The 21,456-nt window shown below is 39.7% G+C and overlaps 1 protein-coding gene across 1 annotated transcript in view; it reads right to left on the bottom strand.

Moving 5' to 3' along the window:
• Window positions 1-21,456, bottom strand: part of b3glcta (beta 3-glucosyltransferase a) — a 69,645-nt gene that overhangs the window by 33,822 nt on the left and 14,367 nt on the right. Inside the window, exon 3 of the mRNA XM_034207160.1 lies at window positions 13,047-13,086. Coding sequence (XP_034063051.1) covers window positions 13,047-13,086 — 40 coding nt within the window. The remainder of the gene's footprint in view (window positions 1-13,046; window positions 13,087-21,456) is intronic.

The following is a 21,456-nucleotide window of genomic DNA, read 5'->3' as shown; positions in this document are numbered from 1 at the left end:
GATAATGCGAACCCCTGATGTCAAAGCAGAGGAGAATCCAAGGCAGAAAACAAAAATAATTAAGACTGAATTCACGTGCCTCATCTCCGCACTAATGGCTTTCGATTAATCATCAAACCACATGGAGAAAAGGAAAAATCCCGTTATAACGCCCTTCTTCCTCCACCTCCATTATTCTGTGCCCTTCTCCTATCAGGTAAAAATCACCTCTGTGCAATACCTTGACACTCGCAGCAGCCAATGCAAGATTACAACGGTGAAATCGATATGTCTACCAGTATTTAATTATAGCACAACGACTTTGGTGCCAAGGATTCCACCTTTTAAGTGGATGTGTGAGATGATCCACGGACGCCTCTGATCTGAAAGGAATATGAAAACATCCAGAATGCTTGTAGCTTGCCCTTGCATTGTTAGGGTGTTATAAGAGGACGTTAAAGGGGCCCTATTATGGTTTTTGGAACATCCCTTTCCTGTTGTGTGTTATATAGATTTTAGTCCTTTGTTTACTTCCACGACAAAGTTACTTCACTACGTAACACTTGTTCTTCTATTGGCTAGCGCCTAATCATAACATAGCCGGCCAGCTAACCAATCAGAGCAGACTGGGCTCTGGTTTCAGACAGAAGATGAAAGGAGGTGCAGCAGCACAGGAAGTATGAGGAAAAATAAAGCACTTTGTGAACATTAAAGTATGTAAACATGCCACAGTAGCGGCACAAAATACAATTATTAAACCTGAAAATGGTTATAATAACTTCTACTTAGAAATGTGTGCACCACAAGCTGACTGCGATATAGCTCCATTATATATGAGAGAAGCAAAACCGCCTACGGCTGATATCTTTAACACTTGGCAACTCACATCAAAATAATCTAAATTGATCAATGTGTCTTGAAAAGTTTAGGAGAAGCCAAGTTGGTGCACATCCTAGAAAAAACATTTTATTTTTTAAACTTACACAAAAATTACATTTGGGTTCAAATAAATTATCATTCTAAAAAGGCATGGCACGCATCCGCTAGTGTATCTGTAGACTCTTCCCTCTTCTTGTAAAGCCCTTGTTGCTTGACAGGGTGTTTGTATTGTTTTTTCAGTTTTTAGAATTGTCACAGAGGAAATTATTTTAGTACCAGCAGTTTCAACTCTAGTATTACTAATAGTATTCCCAGGGGTGCTATTACGCAATCAATTCATCTGCTTAGTAGAAGGGCGAAGATGTGAAACAGCAACCTGGTGCAAAACATGCCAGAAAGCTTGTTTTCTGGCAGTTAAGTGAAATACACGGATGCCTCTTGGCTGAACATAATATGCCTCGAATGAAATAGATTGAAGCTTGCTCGGGAGACGAAGCCAAAGCCCCGGTCACATTGGAACAGATGATTTTATTTTGCCAGGCTGATGGAACTAGAAAGCATGAGTCTAGTGTTCGTTTGCCTCCCCTCACTCATTCAGTATTCCACTGGGGCCACTTCACAGAAAAAAAAAAAACGATCAGCCTTGAAATATATTGGATGAAATGAGACACAGGGGAATACTGCCTCTTTCTTTCTCTGATCTGATGCCTTTCTCAATGCCACCCTTTAAGGTCTCCCCAATGTGAAGGCTTGTCAGCACATAAGAGGGGATAGGATCAGACTGATTAAAGAATCAAGGACAATAAACTACAACGTGTTCGTATTTCCTGGTGTGTGCCAAATACAAGAGGGTGTAGTAAATATCCGCACTTGAATGTAGATTGTGCGCTCTCGTTGTGGCCTGGCCCTGCAGTGTTGTCACCTCATTGACACAAATCAATAGTGACACTTCCTTAGAGCAGGATGGCAGACGTTGCCAAGTGGCAGAGGAGCTGAGAGCTCACTGACCTCCAGGCACTCCTGGAGCTCTGTCATCTCCATCAGTGTCACAGAGCAGGTGTGTGTGGTCACCAGAGCTGTTTCAGGTAAGTTTCCTTCCAGCCTGGACTATCTGCATCCCCACAGTTAAAGAAACAATTGTCCACCCAAGGAAACCAACAGAGAGCATGCAGATCGCTAGTGTAAATGCAATGATACATGCCTGCTTGAGTCGAGAGGGATACAATTCTGCAAGTGGAGCCATTAGGCTATTGTGGTAACAATGAAACCGTCATGAAAGATCCTAAGCTCTTCATTGCCAGCACATTTTTCAAAGATGACTGAGGATGTCAATAGCTCATTTCCATAGGCTGACTTTCTCATCCAGCAGCTGATTGTGCTGCTGTAAAACCTGCTCCACTCCAATGACTCACATTATTGAACTCCCCAAGACAAAATGGCACAGAATCCTCCTTCTACTAAAAACTCCATCTCTCTCCACCTCACGTCCAAAAACGGTGCATCCGAAAGACATTCCACACTGAAGAGAATTGGATTGCAGTTTCCTGGCCAAACTAACCATGACCGTCACACCACACAGCACCAGGATTTAATAGCCAATCCACAGACAGCAGGTGATATCCAATCTGGTAGCCCAAATTCAATATTGAAAACTTTTTAGTCTGTTGAGTTTGATTTAGCCGCATACAAATAATTTACCCTCCCTATAGGCAATCATCTGGTGTGGCACAGGCCTATGTCTCATACAGCAAGTGAAAGATTTTCCATCAGCCCTCTTCTCATATTCATACAGACTTTTAATTGCCTTGCACATGATCAATAGAGAGCATGGTGTATTTAACTTTCAGCCTGCTGCTGAAAAGGACAGAATCATAAATATCTCTTAGTAAGTAGAGAGGAAAATAGAAGAGAGGTGGGAGAAAGGAAGGAAGTGAAAGGAAGCAAACCAATCGAGTGATAGGGAGATGCACCACAATTGCAAAAGAGGAAGGGAATACATGTGTGAGAGAGAGATAAGGTATATATATATATATATATATATATAGATAAGGGAAAGCTATGAGAAGAAGTAGTGATGCAAAGACTCACTAAACAACCACACAGTAAATGCAACACGTAAAATATTGGGAAAAAGGGTCTCCAATTTGTGTTAATTACACTCATTAGAGTTCATAACCCTATGGACAAGTGTGCTGAAGACTAATGAGAGTTGAACTTAACCCTTAAACCTCATTTAGAATCAATAATTCAGGAAGCCAGGGCAATTAAAGCTTAACAGATTCCAGGGTTTTCTTACAAAAGCCATTCATTATTCATATAGTATTATTTGACACCACTTGGAAATAGAGTTATTTACCTGGCTTCTGAAAGGCTGATTTCTGTTTTTGATGAATGAGTCATTTCATAGCCCATACATCAATATATTCCAGCACTGTTTGGAACCATTTTGAGAATGCAAGTGCGGTGTTCATTTAATGAGGACAATACAGTTATTGGCTGTGCTTAGAATAGGAAATACAAACAAGCCGAAACAACGACATGCAGCCAGGCACAACATGAGGGGTTAAGAATCAGCTAAAGAAAGGTTAACACACAGGGAGTGTGGGTTGGTATGCAGGAAGAGTTAGTTTAATATCTTGTGAACATTCTAGCTTTTGAAGATGCAATGTGAATGGCCTGAAAGCTGGCTCTGAGCCACTTCATGAATATAATGCCACCTCTGAAGGGACAGTAGCACTGCTTTCCTGGGCCAAATAATTGTTACAATGACAATCTGATTTAAATTCTGGCACAACCTCTCTGCTCTCAAGCAATTCCATTCATTGTTTGTGGCAAAGAGTTTCCCTGTGCCCTGAACGACGCTGTACTAAGAAAAATCCAACTTTAAAAATAAAAACTGCTAAGTCAGTGTTACTTGCGCCTGCTGTTTGCTGGAATATTTGTCTTCCTCCTACATATAAAGAACCAAAGCTACAGTCATTTTTTTCCCCAACAACACCCGCATTGACAATTTGATTATGGTGCTATTCCCTTATAGTCAAAGACCAATGGTTTATTTCCAAATGTGCGACAAAGTTCAATAATCATTCAAGGAAACAAAGATGAATGACCAGGATAAACTGTAGAATCCGAAAAAAAGGTAGAAACCATTCTAGAACTGAGCCAAGAGTTTTTTAGTTTTAAGAACATAAGAGTAAATAATAACACACTGCTTCATTGTCTCCGTTTTAAGGTTTCTTTCACCTTTCGACTAGCAGAAGTTGCAGTTACTTGGCGAAAAATAAGTATGTCCACTCAAAATATGATTAACACGTTTGTATATGTTTCTTATATTTTGTACATGTTCCACAGCTAATCGTCTCCATAATATGGTTGAAGGAAAACACTGCATCAAAACCCAAGTGTGAAAAGTCACTTTTAATGTAGGGCCTTGTCATTTCTTAGGTTTTAGTGGTAGTCAGTGTAAAATCCTTTAGGAACAAGTAGCAAGAAAACATCTTGATTGAAAACACAAAAAAAAGATAGATAACTGCAATATAGCAGATCAAAACTTGTATATCTGCACTGATTAGAGTGAATGACTAAAATGAAGAGAATTCGGAGGAATACGATAAACCCCCCAATAAAAAGGTATATTATGTAAAATCATAGTTAAGTAAGTAATACATTTTTGTTATGGTCTGGGGGAAAAGCTAACTGGATTATAATCGAAACTGCCTATGTTAATGTAAAAATATGAATATCAGATGCACAATTTTATGAAATGATGACACCATAAACATTTAGATACATTTCCTAGTCACACTTTCACTCTGCAATCCGGTCCGCCCTGGGAACAATCTGCAGGAAAATGAAAACTCGATTTAAAGCACAAACAAAGTGTGACAAGTGACAACCTTTGTGCAACAGGAAGAGGATAATGTGTTCCCCCAGCTATACCAGTTAACAAAAGAATATCGTTTTTTCTAGTTTCCATCCTAACCATGGAGATCAATATAAAGTGTGTCCTATGTTGTTGGCAGTTACTCTGCACCGAGGAAAATGGAAAGTGGTTGTGTTCTCTTTGTAACGGATGCATCAACAATAGTATGATTGGAAATGCCAGGTTGGGAAAATATGTCAGTTTCCACTTTAACAGCTTCTCTTGTACAAATACATGACTTCCCTGTGCTCCACATGTATGAATGTGTACTCTAAACAGGAGCAGTAAGTCAGAACACATGATCTGAAACTACCCTCTATAATTTTAAAGTTTAAAAGAAAAAGGTTCTTGAAATTCAATATCATTCATTTTCTGTGAATCCTCTACTGTGAAACTGCATATAAAGCCTCCTTTTAACTATTGCACATTTTCTTCTTCAGACGACCGGTCTCAAAATGAAGTGAATTGACTGAATTGATTGGGCTAGACAGCCAAAGGCCTTACACGATTTGGGATATGAGAAGACGAAGAAGAACTGGGATGCAACAGTAAACTGTGTTAAAAACAGACATTCGTTGATTGTATTGTAGGAGATTGTGTTACAATCGGTAGGGGGTTAGGGCCCTGGGCCCGGATAGAGAGCATTTTAAGCAATCATATTTTAATCATGCCATTTTGAACAATTTATTTTCCTTGGGCATGTCTGTAGGTGAAGTTCTCCAAGGTTTTAGCTATTCATGTTGCTAAGCTGTAACAATAGTCAAACCTCAAAAATGTTAAAACACTACATGCCGCACAATAATGTATGTCTAGAGTACTTGCAATGATTTTTGTAGGTGAATGCGTTATTTCAGATATGCATAGTGAACAACTGCATAATGCCCAATTTCATTCAGACTTAAATGAAACATCAATCCCTTTTAGATTTGGCACATTGTATTTACTCCAAAGAAACATTGTTTTGCGATTACATGGAACATCTTCTAAAAGTCACCAGCTCCTTCAGAAAAAACAATCCAGGTATAACTTTGCTGTTCTCTGTATTTTAACACAGTAGAAAACCAAACTTTCCTTTATTCATCTCCTGAATGCCTGCCCACATATAATTTTCTCTGCAGGCGAGTGTAGCTTTTCTGCTGTGACAGAGGAAAATTACTATAGTGGTGCCAGATAGTGAAGCTCCAATTATTTTCGAGATAGCTGTCTGTTTGTATTTTCTCTCTGTGCTGAGGTGCCAAATGAGAGCATTATGAAGTTGCTTTTGTGCGCCTTCACATCTGTGGTGACCCAGTTGAATGAACAACAGGCAGAGGTCCAGGAAGCTCCAAATTCCTCTGCAGCCTCCCGAAAATCACTCTGAGGGTGATTGTATGAGCTCCCTGTAGCATGAAAGGCATGCATGAGATTCTTTTTTTTGCTCTACTTATGAAATTCCTGGTTGCTGTCAGATCGATAAAGAGATGGGACTATATTTATGAAAAAGCCAGAGGAACTGTGGAGATTACATTTTCACGACAGGCATCAAACAAAAGCCCTTTTACCAACATATTCAAATGTCACCCTTTCCAAAAAATTTCATTTCAAGATTCACTAGTTATGATTACATAAAGTGATAATGTTTTTCAATACTGTTCCTTTGAATGTCATCCAACATTCCTGTTTCTAATACAGATAGACTCAAATATCAAAACAAAGACCCAATGATGACCCAACTATCAAAGACAGCAGCAATATCCTGGATGTGAATACAAATGTTTATAGACATACAGTTGCAAGAAAAACCCCTTTGGATTCTCCACACATAGCGTTGTGTGTTCCTTCCAAACAACTCAACTTTGGTTTCATCTGTCCACAGAATATTTTGGAACATCCAGGTGCTCTTTTGCAAACTTCAAACGTGCAGCAATGTTTTTTCTGGACAGCAGAGGCTTCCTCCGTGGTGTCCTCCCATGAACTCCATTCTTGTTCAGTGTTTTACGTATAGTAGATTCGTCAACAGAGATGTTAGCATATGCCAGAGATTTCTTTAAGTCTGTAGCTGACACTCTAGGATTCGTCTTCACCTCATTGAGCATTCTGCGCTGTGCTCTTGCAGTCATCTTTACAGGACGGCCACTCCTAGGGAGAGTAGCAACAGTGCTGAACTTTCTCCATTTATAGACAATTTGTCTTACTTACTTATTTGACTGATGAACATCAAGGCTTTAGAGATACTTTTGTAACCCTTTCCAGCTTTATGCAAGTCAACAATTCTTAATCGTAGGTCTTCTGAGAGCTCTTTTGTGCGAGGCATGGTTCACATCTGGCAATGCTTCTTAAGAATAGCAAATTCAAAACTGGTGTGTATTTTTTATAGGGCAGGGCAGCTTTAACCAACACCTCCAATCTCGTCTCATTGATTGGACTCCAGGTTGGCTGACTCCTGACTCCAATTAGCTCTTGAAGAAGTCTTTAGCCTAGGGCAGGGGTGGCCAACCAGTCAGAGGTTAAGAGCCAACATTTTGACTATGTTACTGCAAAGAGCCACATCAAACACACAGTCACAGATGCACGTGCACCCCCCCCCTCCCTCATTCTCTCTTTTGTTCTCAGCCTTTCTCTGTGCTCTTTCACTTTCTTCTTCCCTTCTCTCTCTCACAGATAAAATGAAAATATAAAACTTCACACACACACACCGTATACATCACTTCAGGGGACATTACATTGACTTACATGCATTTCCTGGAGACTTATCCTAACCCTAACCAACACATGCCTAACCCTAACCCTTAACCTTACCCTAATCCTAAACCTAACCAAGTCTTCACCCTAAAATTAATGATTCCCCTCATGGGGACTTCCAATTTGTCCCCATAAGGGAGGCGAGTCCCCACACGTGACTGTGTAAACAGATTTAGGTCCCCACAAGTATAGTAAGGCGAGGACACACACACACACACACACACACACACACACACACACACACACACACACACACACACACACACACACACACACACACACACACACACACACACACACACAACACACACACACACACATCACACACACACACACACACACACACACACACACACACACACACACACACACACACACACACACACACACACACACACACACACACACACACACACACACAACACACACACACACACACACACACACACACACACAACACACACACACACACACACACACACACACACACACACACACACACACACACACACACACACACACACACACACACACACACACACACACACACACACACCACACACACACACACACACACACACACACACACACACACACACACACATTGTAGATGGCATAATATTGACAGAAATTGAATTAAACCTCTCCTACCAGTATTCAGAGGCCAGTTAACATAACAACATAACAATGAACATTGTGTGCACTCACACACAAACTCTCAGTAAACAAAATTGAAAAGGTTTTTTATCTTACTTTAAATTAGTGAGACTTCTGACATTCCTTGCTTTGAACAATCCTCCTCAAATCTGGCTTGTATTCCGTTGTGGCCACTCGAAGCAATTCTCTCACATGTGTGTCAGTCAGAACAGATCGATGCTTGGATTTCACATGTTTCAGGGTAGAAAACACAGACTCACAGACGTATGTTGACCCAAACATTGAAAGTAGCTTGAGCGCAGCCCGTTTGACATTTGGGTATTTTTCGATCGGCACAGTTTTCCAGAACTCAAGGGTCCCTTCCCTCAGAACAGGTTTCAGTCGGTCATCCTCTGAAAGTTCGATCATCTCCAACTCGGCCACCGCCTCGTCCTTGACTAGCGGGGCTTTCAAACAGTCCGTCTCAGCATTAAAAGGATCGACGAGGAACGTAATGTGTGGCCTTTTCACATGTAGATCATGGAACCGGGTCGCAAAGTTTTCCTGCAGGGTTTCAATCAATATTGCATAACGGGCTGTTTGCTTTTTCCGGGTGGCACCGGTGGCTTGTGCGCTTGCTTTTAGCAGAGAGGGAAAATGCGCTAATTCTCCCTTTTGAAGATGTGTCTTAAACAGTTTCAGTTTGTTAACAAACGCAAATACACTTTGCACTAAGTCAGGCAGCATTTTTAACTTTCCCTACAGATCCAGGTTCAGTCTGTCCAGATAACACAGCATGTCGACCAAAAAGGCCAGATCCATAATCCACTTGGGGTCTGAGAGCTCCGGATAATCCTTGTCCTTCTGTTCCATGAACAGTTTCACAGCATCCAACAGCTCAAAGAAGCGAGACAGCACTTTGCCTTTAGAAAGCCACCTCACAGTGCAGTGCAGCGGCAGGTCTCCTGGAAGCCCTTGGTCGAGTTCAGCGATGAGATTCTTAAATTGCCTGTGGTTAAGAGCATGCGTGCGGATGTAGTTTACGATTTCCATCACAGGCTTCATGACGTTGTCTAAATTCAGTGATTTTGACACAAGTTGCTCCCGGTGAATGATGCAGTGGAAATTCCAAAATTCGGGAAATGTGTTGTCAGCTTTGCACAGCCCCACAAGCCCGTTCACAGATCCGACCATTGATGGCGCTCCATCCGTGGCTATTGCAGTTAGTTTCTGCTTGGGCACATTTGCTTTCACAAACACATTTATCATTGTTTCTTTTACATCGATGCCACGGGTTCTGTCTTTTAATGGCACAATATCAAGGAGTTCTTCTTTTATAACACAATCCTTTGAGACTGATCGTGCAAATATTGCCAACTGAGGCTTGTCTTGTATGTCACAAGACTCATCCAATGCCACACTGAAAAACTCACGTTTGAAGATCAGAGTGTAACTGCACTTCGATGGCGGTGTTAATGTCCGATATTCTGCGTTCAACAGTGTGGCGGGACAGTTGGACGTCTGATACCGCTTGTTTCAGTTTTTTGTTTTCTGGAGACAAGATTTCAACCACGTCACTGAGGCATTTTTGAACAAACTCCCCTTCATTGTACGGCTTTTTAGCTTGTGCTATGTTCCAAGCAACTTGATAAGATGCAAGTGTTACGGTCTCCGAGTGCTTCGTTATTTTTTTGAAAAACTGTGTCTGCTTTTCTGCCTGACTTTTCAAGGTGTTTATCTTCTGCTTGCGAAGTTCCGTACCTTTTGGGAAGTCATGGTCGATGTTAGCATGGAGTGAGGTGAAATGGCGCTGAAGATTTGAAGCCTTGAAATGGGTTAATGCTGTCTGGCATATAAGGCAAAATGGCTTGCAATTGCGTTCGATAAAAAAATATGAACTCTCCCACTCTACTAAAAACGTCCTATGTTCGTCTTCATATTTTCGCTTAGCTGTGCATTTATTCCCTGCCATTTTAGGATCAAACTCAATTCATGGTCAGATAGTGTTTAATACTCGATTCTGATTGGTCAATTCAGAACACGTGACACATTGTTAATCCAGAACAGACAGACCGCTGTCAAGCAGTTCCTGCCGTTGCTACATTCAAACAGTAACAACGGACTATTTCTCTTAGCGGATGCATGTCATTTTAAATAAATAATAGCGTACTATTTTTTTAAATCAATAAAAACATTTTCTAAATCTATAAAAGCATTTCAATTAATATTGGGAGTCATATCGTTACTTTGTTGAGAATGTGGCCATGTAATAAGCGGGATAATGGGAAAATAACACCCTTCATGCAGATCTAGACCCCTCCGCTTCGCTCCTGATCAAAATTAGACGGCGGCGCTGTCATCTTCTCATACAGACACCTGACACCACACATACAGTACACACGTAGGGAGAGCCGGGACGAAAGTAACGGAGCGATTTTATCCGTGCCCAAACAACTTTGACTGGCCAAATTACGTCAGAATTATCAGCATTCAATACTTAACAGACCTACTAAATATCAGGTCTAACTGTCAGGAGTCCGTGTCTCTCCCCCACACTCACACATATAAAATTCGATATGAATTGAAGAGCCGCATGAAACTGGCTCTCGAGCCGCATGCGGCTCGCGAGCCGCGGGTTGGCCACCCCTGGCCTAGGGGTTCACATACTTTTTCCACCCTGCACTGTGACTGTGTACATGGTGTGTTCAATAAAAACATGAAAACATATAATTGTTTGTGTGGTATTAGTTTAAGCAGACTGTGTTTGTCTATTGTTGTGACTTAGATGAAGATCAGAACACATTTTATGACCAACTTATGCAGAAATCCAGGTAATTCCAAAGGGTTCACATACTTTTCCTTGCAACAGTAATTACTATAGTCTCTGATAACATCTATTAAGCATATCATGATTTCACAGGGAGCATCTGTTTTTTAATTTTATTTCTTAAGAATAAACAGGGTTTCATTTGTATATTCAGGAGGGAGATATTCGTCGCTTGTAAATGAAAACAGGGATGCGTTGAGAACTGCCTTTTTTCTCGTCCCTAGCATGGTGTCCTTGATAAAGTCTTTAATTTGTCCATTCACAGTGTATGTTAAAAATACATCTGAACTAGGGCTGCACGATATTGAAAAAAACTGACATTGCGATTTTTTTCCCCCTGCGATATATATTGTGTTTTTTTTAAATTATATTTAACCGGATTAAGGTATTGTCCTCCTGTGCCTTGCTCATTTTTTACCGGTGTTTTGATGGTCTGCAAACTAGCGGGGCGGGGCCTACTGTGATCTGATCAAGAATGATTGTGATTGGTGGTTTGCTGTGCATGCAGAGCCTGCATGTCACTCACTCAAGTACCCCTGACATGAGAGCAATGCAAGTTTTCCTTTTGTAGCAAGCAGCAAAATAATTGTAACATGACGTGTTTGAGTTAATTCACCTACTTAAGCACTGAGCCTGTTTTTCAGGTCTCAGGCTCGAAAATGACATTCCCAGAACAAATGACCATATCTTCCCTTCTAAAAGGGTTAAATTAATAATCTATTCTCTCAAAGTAATGATAAACCTGTGAGTTGGATGTAGAAAAGTCAGAATCAATATAGATGTTTTTTATTTTAAAGAAAATTCAGATTGAACATGGTAAAAAACTGTAAATTATAGTGTCCGTCCAAAAATTATTTTTTACTTATAGTGAAAACTACCCTTGGATGATGGTAAGGTAGACTAAAAGCTTTAGGAATCCAAAGTACAACATATAATAAGTACCCTGTATCAAGATTTATGCAAAACAAGTGACATTTGACCTTTTTAGAGAGATTTAGCAAAAAAAAAACACTTCTGGGGTCATTTGGGTGGATTTTCCATATCTCTGGCCCCCCTTGGTCGATTTTGACGAATGGAATCTCTTTATAACCGCTAGCGCCAATGGAATCGAGGGGAAGTTCTACACACATGAACAAATAAGGAGTGAGAGTGACGCGTAGCCAAAACCGGAAGCTGCATACACTCTGGTGGCTGGCTACCATTAGCAGCTAACTTTTGTGCTCCGATTTTTACATAAAAATGGAATTATGGATTATAAACAATTGCTTCAAAGCCACAGATACATTATTAACCTATGGATTAACCGATTCAGCCGCGTTTTTTCTCGTTTTAATGCCATTGAACACGTCTTTTGATCAGATTGACAGCTACGGTGAGACGATCTCCCGTAAAAGCGTGTTGTGATGTCTGTGTTTGCTTCCCCTGTCGCGAGATCGGATCGCTTAGTGGAGTGAATCTGTGGAGTCTCAGCTTTAATCGGATATATTGTATGTGCAGTTTTGATAAGTAATAAGGGTATCTTTATTTTGAATTCTGTGCTAAAGTGCGTTAGCATTTTTTTTTTTTTAATGAATAAAACCGCACGTCCCTGCGGTGTGAATATCGCGCATGCGCATATCGCGGTTATCGCCATGACATGATATATCGTTCAGCCCTAATCTGAACCTTAAATAAAATATTAGTTAGGACATTTCCACCAAAATTATTAGTTTATTAGAAAGTATACGGTAAAAATTATAGGTGTGATGAACCTTTCTCCAGTCATATACTTATTATTTTATTTATGTACTTTTTATAACGTGGCATATGTAGTTAGGCTACTTTTCATGATGCAACGGATATGCCCCATGGACTCCTATCTGCAATTAAGTGATATGTAATGTGTCATTTTAAAAGTAGGGTCATTTAGAGCCATTCTCCTAAATGGAAATGCCTGAAGCGTTGTGCTTCAGTGAGTATTTCATTGGCACCCGTGTGTACAGAATATTTACACTGAAATGACAAGCCATTTATTTAATGTTCTTTCATTGTTTTATTTTCCTACATTTTCAACTACTTCAATTGGATATGAATAAGACTTACCCAGTTGATTGTGGTGGATGACATGCATATCATCTTGGCTCTGAAAAGACAGAAATACTTTTTTCAACAATTACAGCAACAAAACATTTCTTCAAACACATCTTCAAATAATGACCTATATACATCCACTTTTTACAAAAGATGCAGAAAATGTCAAAACATGGCTTGTGTTAAGGAGCTCAGTTTCAGCTAAATACTCCATTTCGTCTTCCTAATCATTAATTAAGGCTTAGTAAATGAGGAAAGCCCTATGGGTTATTTGTAGAAATAATGGGTGATACCCCACGTCATTAGTCCTTCTTAATTGTGTGGGTTTTGTGCCTGCAGCATTTAAGCTCAGCGCATTCGGCTCAATTAAGGCACTCAACACTGTTCCACCTCCAGAGCTGTCGGGGTACGCTGCAGACCGTGGAGGGATGAGTAAATCAATCACAAGCCAAGCTAACTTTGAAGGGTTGTCTTTTACCTCCATCTTTCAGAGGAAATCTTTCAGTCTTGGGAGAAGGCGAGAACGTGCAAGTTCTGGCTCTTTCAAGAACTCAAGAGCGGCAGAGTATTAATAGATAATGACAAACCCAGGCCTGATTTGATTTATGACTTCCTCTAGACTAACAATCATTTTACTGGCAAGCTGTTGCAGCCTTCAGAGAGCTTAACTAAGTCATAAATTCACTCTCGGTGGGTGTGGTGCAGTGGTTACAGATAATCACTTTTGGTGGCTGTTGTGTGAAGAAGCCTATATGTAACGCACTATCTCAGCACATTTCGAGGGAGAGCAATTTTCATAATAGAAAAAGAAACCTATCAATTTAGTCGATTTCCTGCACATGAACAGTTTCATATGGCTGTCATGACCACATTTATTTTTTGGAGGGGCATTTGTTTCCTGCACTGTCGTATCTTTCCTGTTATATTAATCAGGCACATTTTCTGATGAAAGAAATGACAGAAGGAAGTTCTCCATATGCACAGCGATGTGGCGTGCATATGTAAGGCTCTTTGCCTTTCCTGATTCTTCAGGTGATCAGAGTTAAATAATATATGCACAGGCAGGCAAGATCATATCAGGATGGTTTAATTCAGTGGGTACAAGACATCAGCTTAATTGGACTCAGTAGCATTAGTCATGCCTGCAAGGTTTCTGTCTCATCTTATCAAACACTACTCTGAAATCATTTCCTCAGCTGAAGAGAGAGGGCACCTCGAGGAAGGAATGCATCTCACATACCCGGAGAATCTGACTCGTTATCAGATAATAACTCTAATCAAGCTTTGGTAAAGGCTAATACTCATAAAACAAAGTTGGTCGCTGTGACAGAAGACTGGCAGCTGCAATTTGTAGAGTTATATTTGTATTTATTCATGTTAGCAAACTATGGATAAGCTTAAAATGGGAATAATTTGGGTAAAACTGTGAGCTGGATATGGGGCCTGTTGACATGTGTTTTTGAGGACAAAGGAAGATGGGGGAAGGTGAGAGCATGTCCTGATTTGCATTCAACTTAGAACGAGCTACAGTGGTTGTGATGTTAAGAGAGGTCCCTTGGGTTTCTCTGGTGGTTATCAACAGTAGCAGTTAAGTGAATACTGTTCAAACAATACCTGTGTTTGTGTTTTATATTGATTTCTCTGTTTTATCCTTTCATAAATGTAAGGACTACAAATGGCTATAAACATTCTGGGCTGGTTGGAGTAAACAGGGTTTTATTGCTCTGTGGGGGAGGTGTAGGTATGCAGGCCTTGAGACTTTTGGTTGTATTGTGAGCCTGTTTGGTTTCCTGCTGGCCAGCGTTGCGTCTCCCAATGAGATGACCTGAAAAGATGACCAGCTGACCTAACACCAAACCCCTCCTTCTTACTCTGGTATATATCCGGTGGATCCCTGGCGTTCGGCCTCTTCTTCACATGCTGCCCTCGGGTGAAAGTAGCTCTGCAGTATGCGAACCAGTGCAGGAGTAAGCCGGCATTACTCCTTAAGCATTACAATATAACTGTAATATATCATGTTGTATTGTAATGATTGTATTGCATTGTCATATTGCCATTAAAGTAGATTATTGTTAACGGTTACTTTGTAGATATGGATTCCTTCCTGTATTATAACCAGCTTCATAGGAACGCGTGGAGATTTGAAAAGCGGATCAGATATCCCTTTACATCTCCAACAAAAGTTTTTCACTTATTCTTTTCCGACAGAGAGGAGACAGAAAATCAGTGCAATGTAACTGTAGGAAGAAATAAATGAAGACCTTCGAGGGATGAATTAAGTGGTTGCTGAAACGTTACCAATATTATTGAGTTGTGTGTGTCTGTGATGCATACAAGTGAACTACATGACACTACTGTAGATAAGACCTAATGTTTTATGGCAGGTCTTAATCAAACTTTAAGGAGAAATCTCTAAATCCAGTCGTATACTTTTACACATCAATTTGTAATGTTGCTGCATATTTCAGAAGTTATTTTGAAATGAGCTGTTGTAATATAGGCCTTGTATTCCCAGTATTACAAACAACTGTGCAGCGTTATGTTGTCTGTTTAGCCTTCAAGCTCATTGATGCATTACTATACCTCCACTTCTCAGATAATATGATGTTATTTCTGTATCTAATATTTAGATTGAATGCCTATATATCAGGTTATGTTGTATTTATACTTGTTTTAATGCTTTCCTACCTTTTTCATTATGACTATTATAAAACTCCAATGCTCTGTAGGCAAAATTAAAATCATGCAATTTATCCTGTAATTTTAAACGGAACGAAAACAATAAATCAATGTTTGTTTGTTTTATAATATACATAAATCTACTGTACGATCAAATGTAATCAACAAGGTGAATGAACATGTTTAAAAAGTCATTCTTTGGATCTTTAAATCCTGCACGTTGATCACTCTTCAAAAGAAAATCGCAGCAGTTGAGTGACACCAGGGCTACAAATCTGTCTCTGGTAAACGATCTTATAATCTGCAGAAAAATGAACTCGGATCAAGTCAAACATTGTTTTTGCCATTACAGAGAAATGAATTATCCTCAGCTTACAGAGCTCAACACTTTCTGGCCTTGTATGCTTCTGCACGCAGGTAACGCTCTCCCTAATCCCATCTGACAGCAGGCTGTCAGCCATTTGCAGCAGAATCAGAAACCCATAGCTGTTAGAAAAGGAATAGCTATGAGTCTACACTGTCTATCCATCTGAAGGGGTTAGTTTCACCATGCCTTGAGCGCTTTTGGTGTGTGGCACCTCAGCACTGATGTAGACAGACAGAAATGTTGTGCCTCGTGTAGCTAAACCTCAGAACAGCAGCACTGCGGCTACGGTTTTCCCAAAAGAGGTGTATAGCAAACTTCTTGAAAACGATGCTTAATGTGATTGTTACGTTATCAAGGACATAAGCAAAGACGACCCTTTGAGCCCTGCCTTTGATTTGGCGGCTCTTCAAAGACTTACAAGGCAAAGCTCCTGCCCCCTGCGACAGCTCTCAATCCCGAGGGCTCAGACGCTCCACTGATGTGTGTGACCTGTCAGGTCGCATTAGCTTTCTCTTCACTGATGGAAACAATGATTCAAGGTTGCAGGACTTTCTGAATTTTGACATATGAGAAAAATGTACGATGTTACCAGACGCTGGCTGTCTAGAAGATCCTTGGGAACCGAGGAGGACACAGTTATTAAATGGTGGCCCTTCTCTATTTAAATTAAGTGAGGATTCAAATGGTTTGTCGGTAAAGTGCAAATTGTCAGTTTAATTTAGAGGAGGCTTTCAGATCCATTGAGGTGTTTAAGAATTAACACGCCTTTTGTATGCTTCCTTAATATCAGGCTGCCAGAAGAAGTAATTTTCTATTCACAAGTAAAAGCCCTTAATGTGTGATGGGTTAATGGCTTGAAACGTCTGCTGCCTTTGAACATTAGCAGACAATTCTTCATATCCTCTTTCTGCATTTTGTTGACTTTAAATGGAAAATAGGAAAAAAAGAATGTTGATAACAGTCATTCCAGAATCAGGCAGTTAGCATCCCTGAAACAAGAATCGAATAGGGTGCCATTCACTGGATAGTTACATACATGACATCATGTTAGAGGATCGAGGTTGAAGCTGCATGTCTCAGATAAAAAGTCAGCATCCTGACTAGTTGGTGATCTACGAAGTAGGGAAATTATATAATATAAGGAAAATTGATAGACGAGAGCATTTTTCTTTTTAAGTTAAACCCGGCCAGTACACTGTATATAAAAGTATATTAACTAGAAGTCTACACTTCCCAAAATATAAGACAGAAGATAAATACTACACAGTGCATATGTTAATTGTGGACAGGCTTTTTATATAACCCATAAACCCACATGTAGTAAATGATGCACACCTTTGCTTTAACATCAATGCTCACCGAGGCCCACTGACTACTAGTTGGCAGACTTGCAGAGGATTGCAGGTTCGGGCAGATAAACACACTGTGATACATTCTTTCTCTAATGCTCTTGTGTTTTTGAAAAGGCAAAAAAAAAGACTTTCTTTTCTACGCTGAATTCTACTCTTATAAAATAAACTATGCACACTGCTCTGGCATGTGCCGAAAAACAGCAATAAATATGTCGTCAAAGAGCAATAAAGTTGCTAACTTGGCAACACTGAAAAAACATAGTAATTATATGTAACTTTAAGATGTAATTGATCGGTGATAATTAGATGTTTCTTTATGTATAACATTTGTGCTATGGTCTCTGTGTGAACTGTAGCGTAAAAGTGCTACAACTGGCATACAATGACAAATAAATTAACCTTGTCATTAACTTCTAATGACACAATTTTCATTTTAGCCTCCATTTCTCTCCTTTTGTGTGAAAAACAACAACGCAGACTTAAAATAGATTTGATTAACAGGTGGCTCAGCTTCGTTAACAATCTGGAATCTAAAAGTGTGAATGAGCGACTAATGTTGCTGCATTTCAATTTCACATTAGCAACTTAAATGTAATTAGCAGGATAAATTACAGTCAGCAGAATATTGCACTCCTGCAGGCCAGGTTAGATCTACAGCTTCTCACTTTCTGTCGCTTCAAATAGGTTTTTGATCTGGGGACCAAAGGCAAATCTGGAAAAATAATTATCTTTGCATTCCAGTACAATTTTGCTTATTTCTATTCTTCCATTAGCTGATGCACTACTTTCTTTCTTCTTTCACTAATAACGTATGTTTAGGCTGCCTTCTTTTTTTTTCAGCTTTGTGACTCTTAATGTTGTATTTACCTAAACTTCAAAAGAGTATTTGTTCCCATTTCTTTGAAAAAAAAAAAATGTATCACTTTTTTTCTTCCAGGTCCACTTGTTAATGCATCAATAATAGCCTTGTGTTTAATTCTCTAAAGTTTTTAGGTTCGTATTTTCAATTTTTCCATCTATAATGGTACAATTTCTCACACAGTAAAGCAGTTCAACTGGGCCACGCTCACTTAGTTAGAAGACTGTACGCAGGAGGCATTCAGCTTTGTTTGAGGCAACCAGACCGCACAGAAATGTTGACATTGGTCCAATTCTGGTTGCCTGGGGCAACTGTTGCGGTCAGGCCCTGCTGTGTAAGTTATTTAGGGTCACAGTACTCCCTGGCCTCTAGGTGAGACGGCTGATATATTTTACCAAAATAAAGAGTGTATTTACTCATGAAAACATAACTCAATGTAGCTTTCATGCTTCACTGTAAATGTGGCTTACCTGAATCGGGTTAAAGAGTTACAAAATGACACTGGTTGCGGTGGGGTGATTTGTCAGCAGCATTATCCAGCATCTGCATCTCTCAAAATATATTGATTTAAGTGTTGTTAGTGTCTTACACATAGAAATAAAACATTTCAGTTAAATACCAATTTAACTTAAAGGTCTCCTATCATGCTATTTTTAGGCATAATATTATAGGTCTCAGATATATAAAAAAACATGTCTATGAAGTGTTTTGCTCAAAATACCAAACAGATCAGCCATTCTAGCCATGCTTCATATCCCTCTATTTCACTTCCTGTTACTTAAGTGCTGATTCTGGGTATAAAGCTTATATAAAAAGAAAAAGAGGGGGTGGAGCTTATGGCTGCTCATGATAGCAACGTTTCTGATAGGGCCGTGGGTGTAAAGCCAGCCCACATTTCCGATATTACGTAATATCGGCAGCAAATCTGGATCAGCTCCGTTGTTCCCCCGTTTTTAGAGATTTGCGCACAGAGGAAAAGAGAGAGGGTTTTGTTTTCTGACACTTTGTGAGTTCCCTGACACACTGGGGACACATATTTATGTATAAAAGACATCAAAAAGTGGATTTTGCACGATAGGTAAAATACGTAAAGCAGCTCTGCAAACAACCTTCCCCGTGTTCTCCTTTGAGAATAAAAACGTAAACAAAAAAGGTAGAAATGTAAATTAACTTGAAGGGAGACCATCATGATATCTGTCTACATAAATGGAGACTCTATTTTGATAGAGGCAATCAAATATTTCATGAAGCAGTTACTTTAAGGATCTGTCATGGGCAGAAGTCACCGTCACACTGAGCAAGACAACAGTCTGCCACACAACATAAGACAACATCATGACCTTTTAATATTCAATTAGACGGTGACAATTTATAATTGATTGAAGGCTAATCTTTTAAACTTATTTTTGGTCTTTATACTGTACTGTGGACCTCACAAATAAAGGTTGTTTTGATATTAGGGTTCAGGTAAGGGATAATGTCAGTAGATACAATTGATCTACCGACTGGCTAAACTGTCCTAGGGAATGCTGGAGAATGAAAAGCTTGTATCCATAAAGTGACAGCTGTTTAGGCAGCACAAATGACATTTAAAGTGATGCTTGGCAGAAAACAAGTAAACTTGCACACATCAGAGAAGATGCTTTTGTTCAAACCAACATGATGACTTCAATTGAGTTGGTTGTGTAAGAAGGCAGCAGCTCTTTTTCTTCAAGAGTTTTCATTACGTCCACAACTGATAGCACTTAAGATTGAGTACACAGAGATGGTTATCTTTACTCTTTAAATATACAAAGGGTGGAAGGTCTAAAAAGTGTCTCCTGCTGCTTCAGTCCTTGGACTATTTAGTGTAATTTCCTCATAATTTCGAATCCAAATAATTGTGCCGTTTCCACTACCTACTGCTAAGCCTTAAGATGAACCCCTAAGAAAATGTTTGTTTTAAATGAAGCTACCATTTAACTTTGAAAACACATGAAACAGCTCAATGAATTAACAAAGATCAGCACTTTCAATTACTTCTGGTGAACTGGTTATGTTCTTGTGAATTTTGTAAGAGTTGTTGTTGCTTTCCCCCCATTTAGTAACAATCCCTGAAGGCAAAGTCACCCCTTATATAACAATGTGCCCTGTTTGGGCCCAGAAATTACTTTTAAAAGTGTTTTCATGTGTCTTGAGAACATCCATATGGTGCCAAAGTGACAGGAACAACTTTTTCCATTGGCTTTGCAAAACCCTCAGCAGGAAATGTGTAAATAATTTCTCACACTCTGCTGTCCTCCTGTATTCTTCTCACAGTTTGGAAGTCCTTAGTGCATGAGATCAAGGCAGTTCTGCTTAAAATCACAAACCTGTACTACCCTGTTGTTTAGTCTGTTTATGAAGCCCTGAAGCAGCAGATAATCACGGTACCTGTGCTTGTCTTGGCTAACTTATCCAAGTCGTTCTAAGTTCAAACTGATGCCAATCATCAGAGGCTTCAGGCCGTCTTCAAAGGAGGAGGGGGGCGAGAGTTGTAGGAACTTAAAGTGGACCTATCATGCAAAATGCACTTTTGTACATCTTTTATACATGAACATGTGTCCCCGGTGTTCCAGGGAACTCACCAAGTGTCAGAAAATACAACCCTCTCTCTTTTCCTCCGTACCCAAATCTTTTAAAAACAAGGCTACAACGGGCGGATACAGATTCCATCCGAGCTGACGTCAGCCCGGAATAGTGTTCTTCACACGAGACATGTCCGTTCACTAGGGGTGTAACGGTTCACAGAAGTCACGGTTCGGTTCTTACCTCGGTTTGGGGGTCACGGTTCGGTACGGTTCGGTACAACAAGAAAAAGCAAAAAAAAAGTCCCAAATGCATAATTCCAGGTTTGTTGTTATTTATGTTTGAACAATAGTGCAAGTTTCATTTTAAAAATAAAGAACTCTGACATTTTGAATAATTAACTGTATTAAACAGTTAAAAACAAACCTTACACAGTACACTCAGATGGCCATATTATCTATAATGGCTGATGTCAAACAAAAAGGTTTCATCAAGCTGTAAAACTAAAAAGAATGTCTTGAAAATATGACATAAATATTAAGAAAGTGTTTCAAGAGCGCAAAGTCGTTGAAAAACATATGCCAAAAGCTTCCGTTATTTAGTTTTGGTCTCTCGGCT

The sequence above is a fragment of the Gymnodraco acuticeps genome, unplaced genomic scaffold (genome assembly GCF_902827175.1).
Source record: "Gymnodraco acuticeps unplaced genomic scaffold, fGymAcu1.1, whole genome shotgun sequence".
Taxonomy (NCBI): Eukaryota; Metazoa; Chordata; class Actinopteri; order Perciformes; family Bathydraconidae; genus Gymnodraco; species Gymnodraco acuticeps.
Note: the sequence above shows the minus strand (reverse complement) of the source record. Positions and strands in the feature narration are given on the sequence as shown.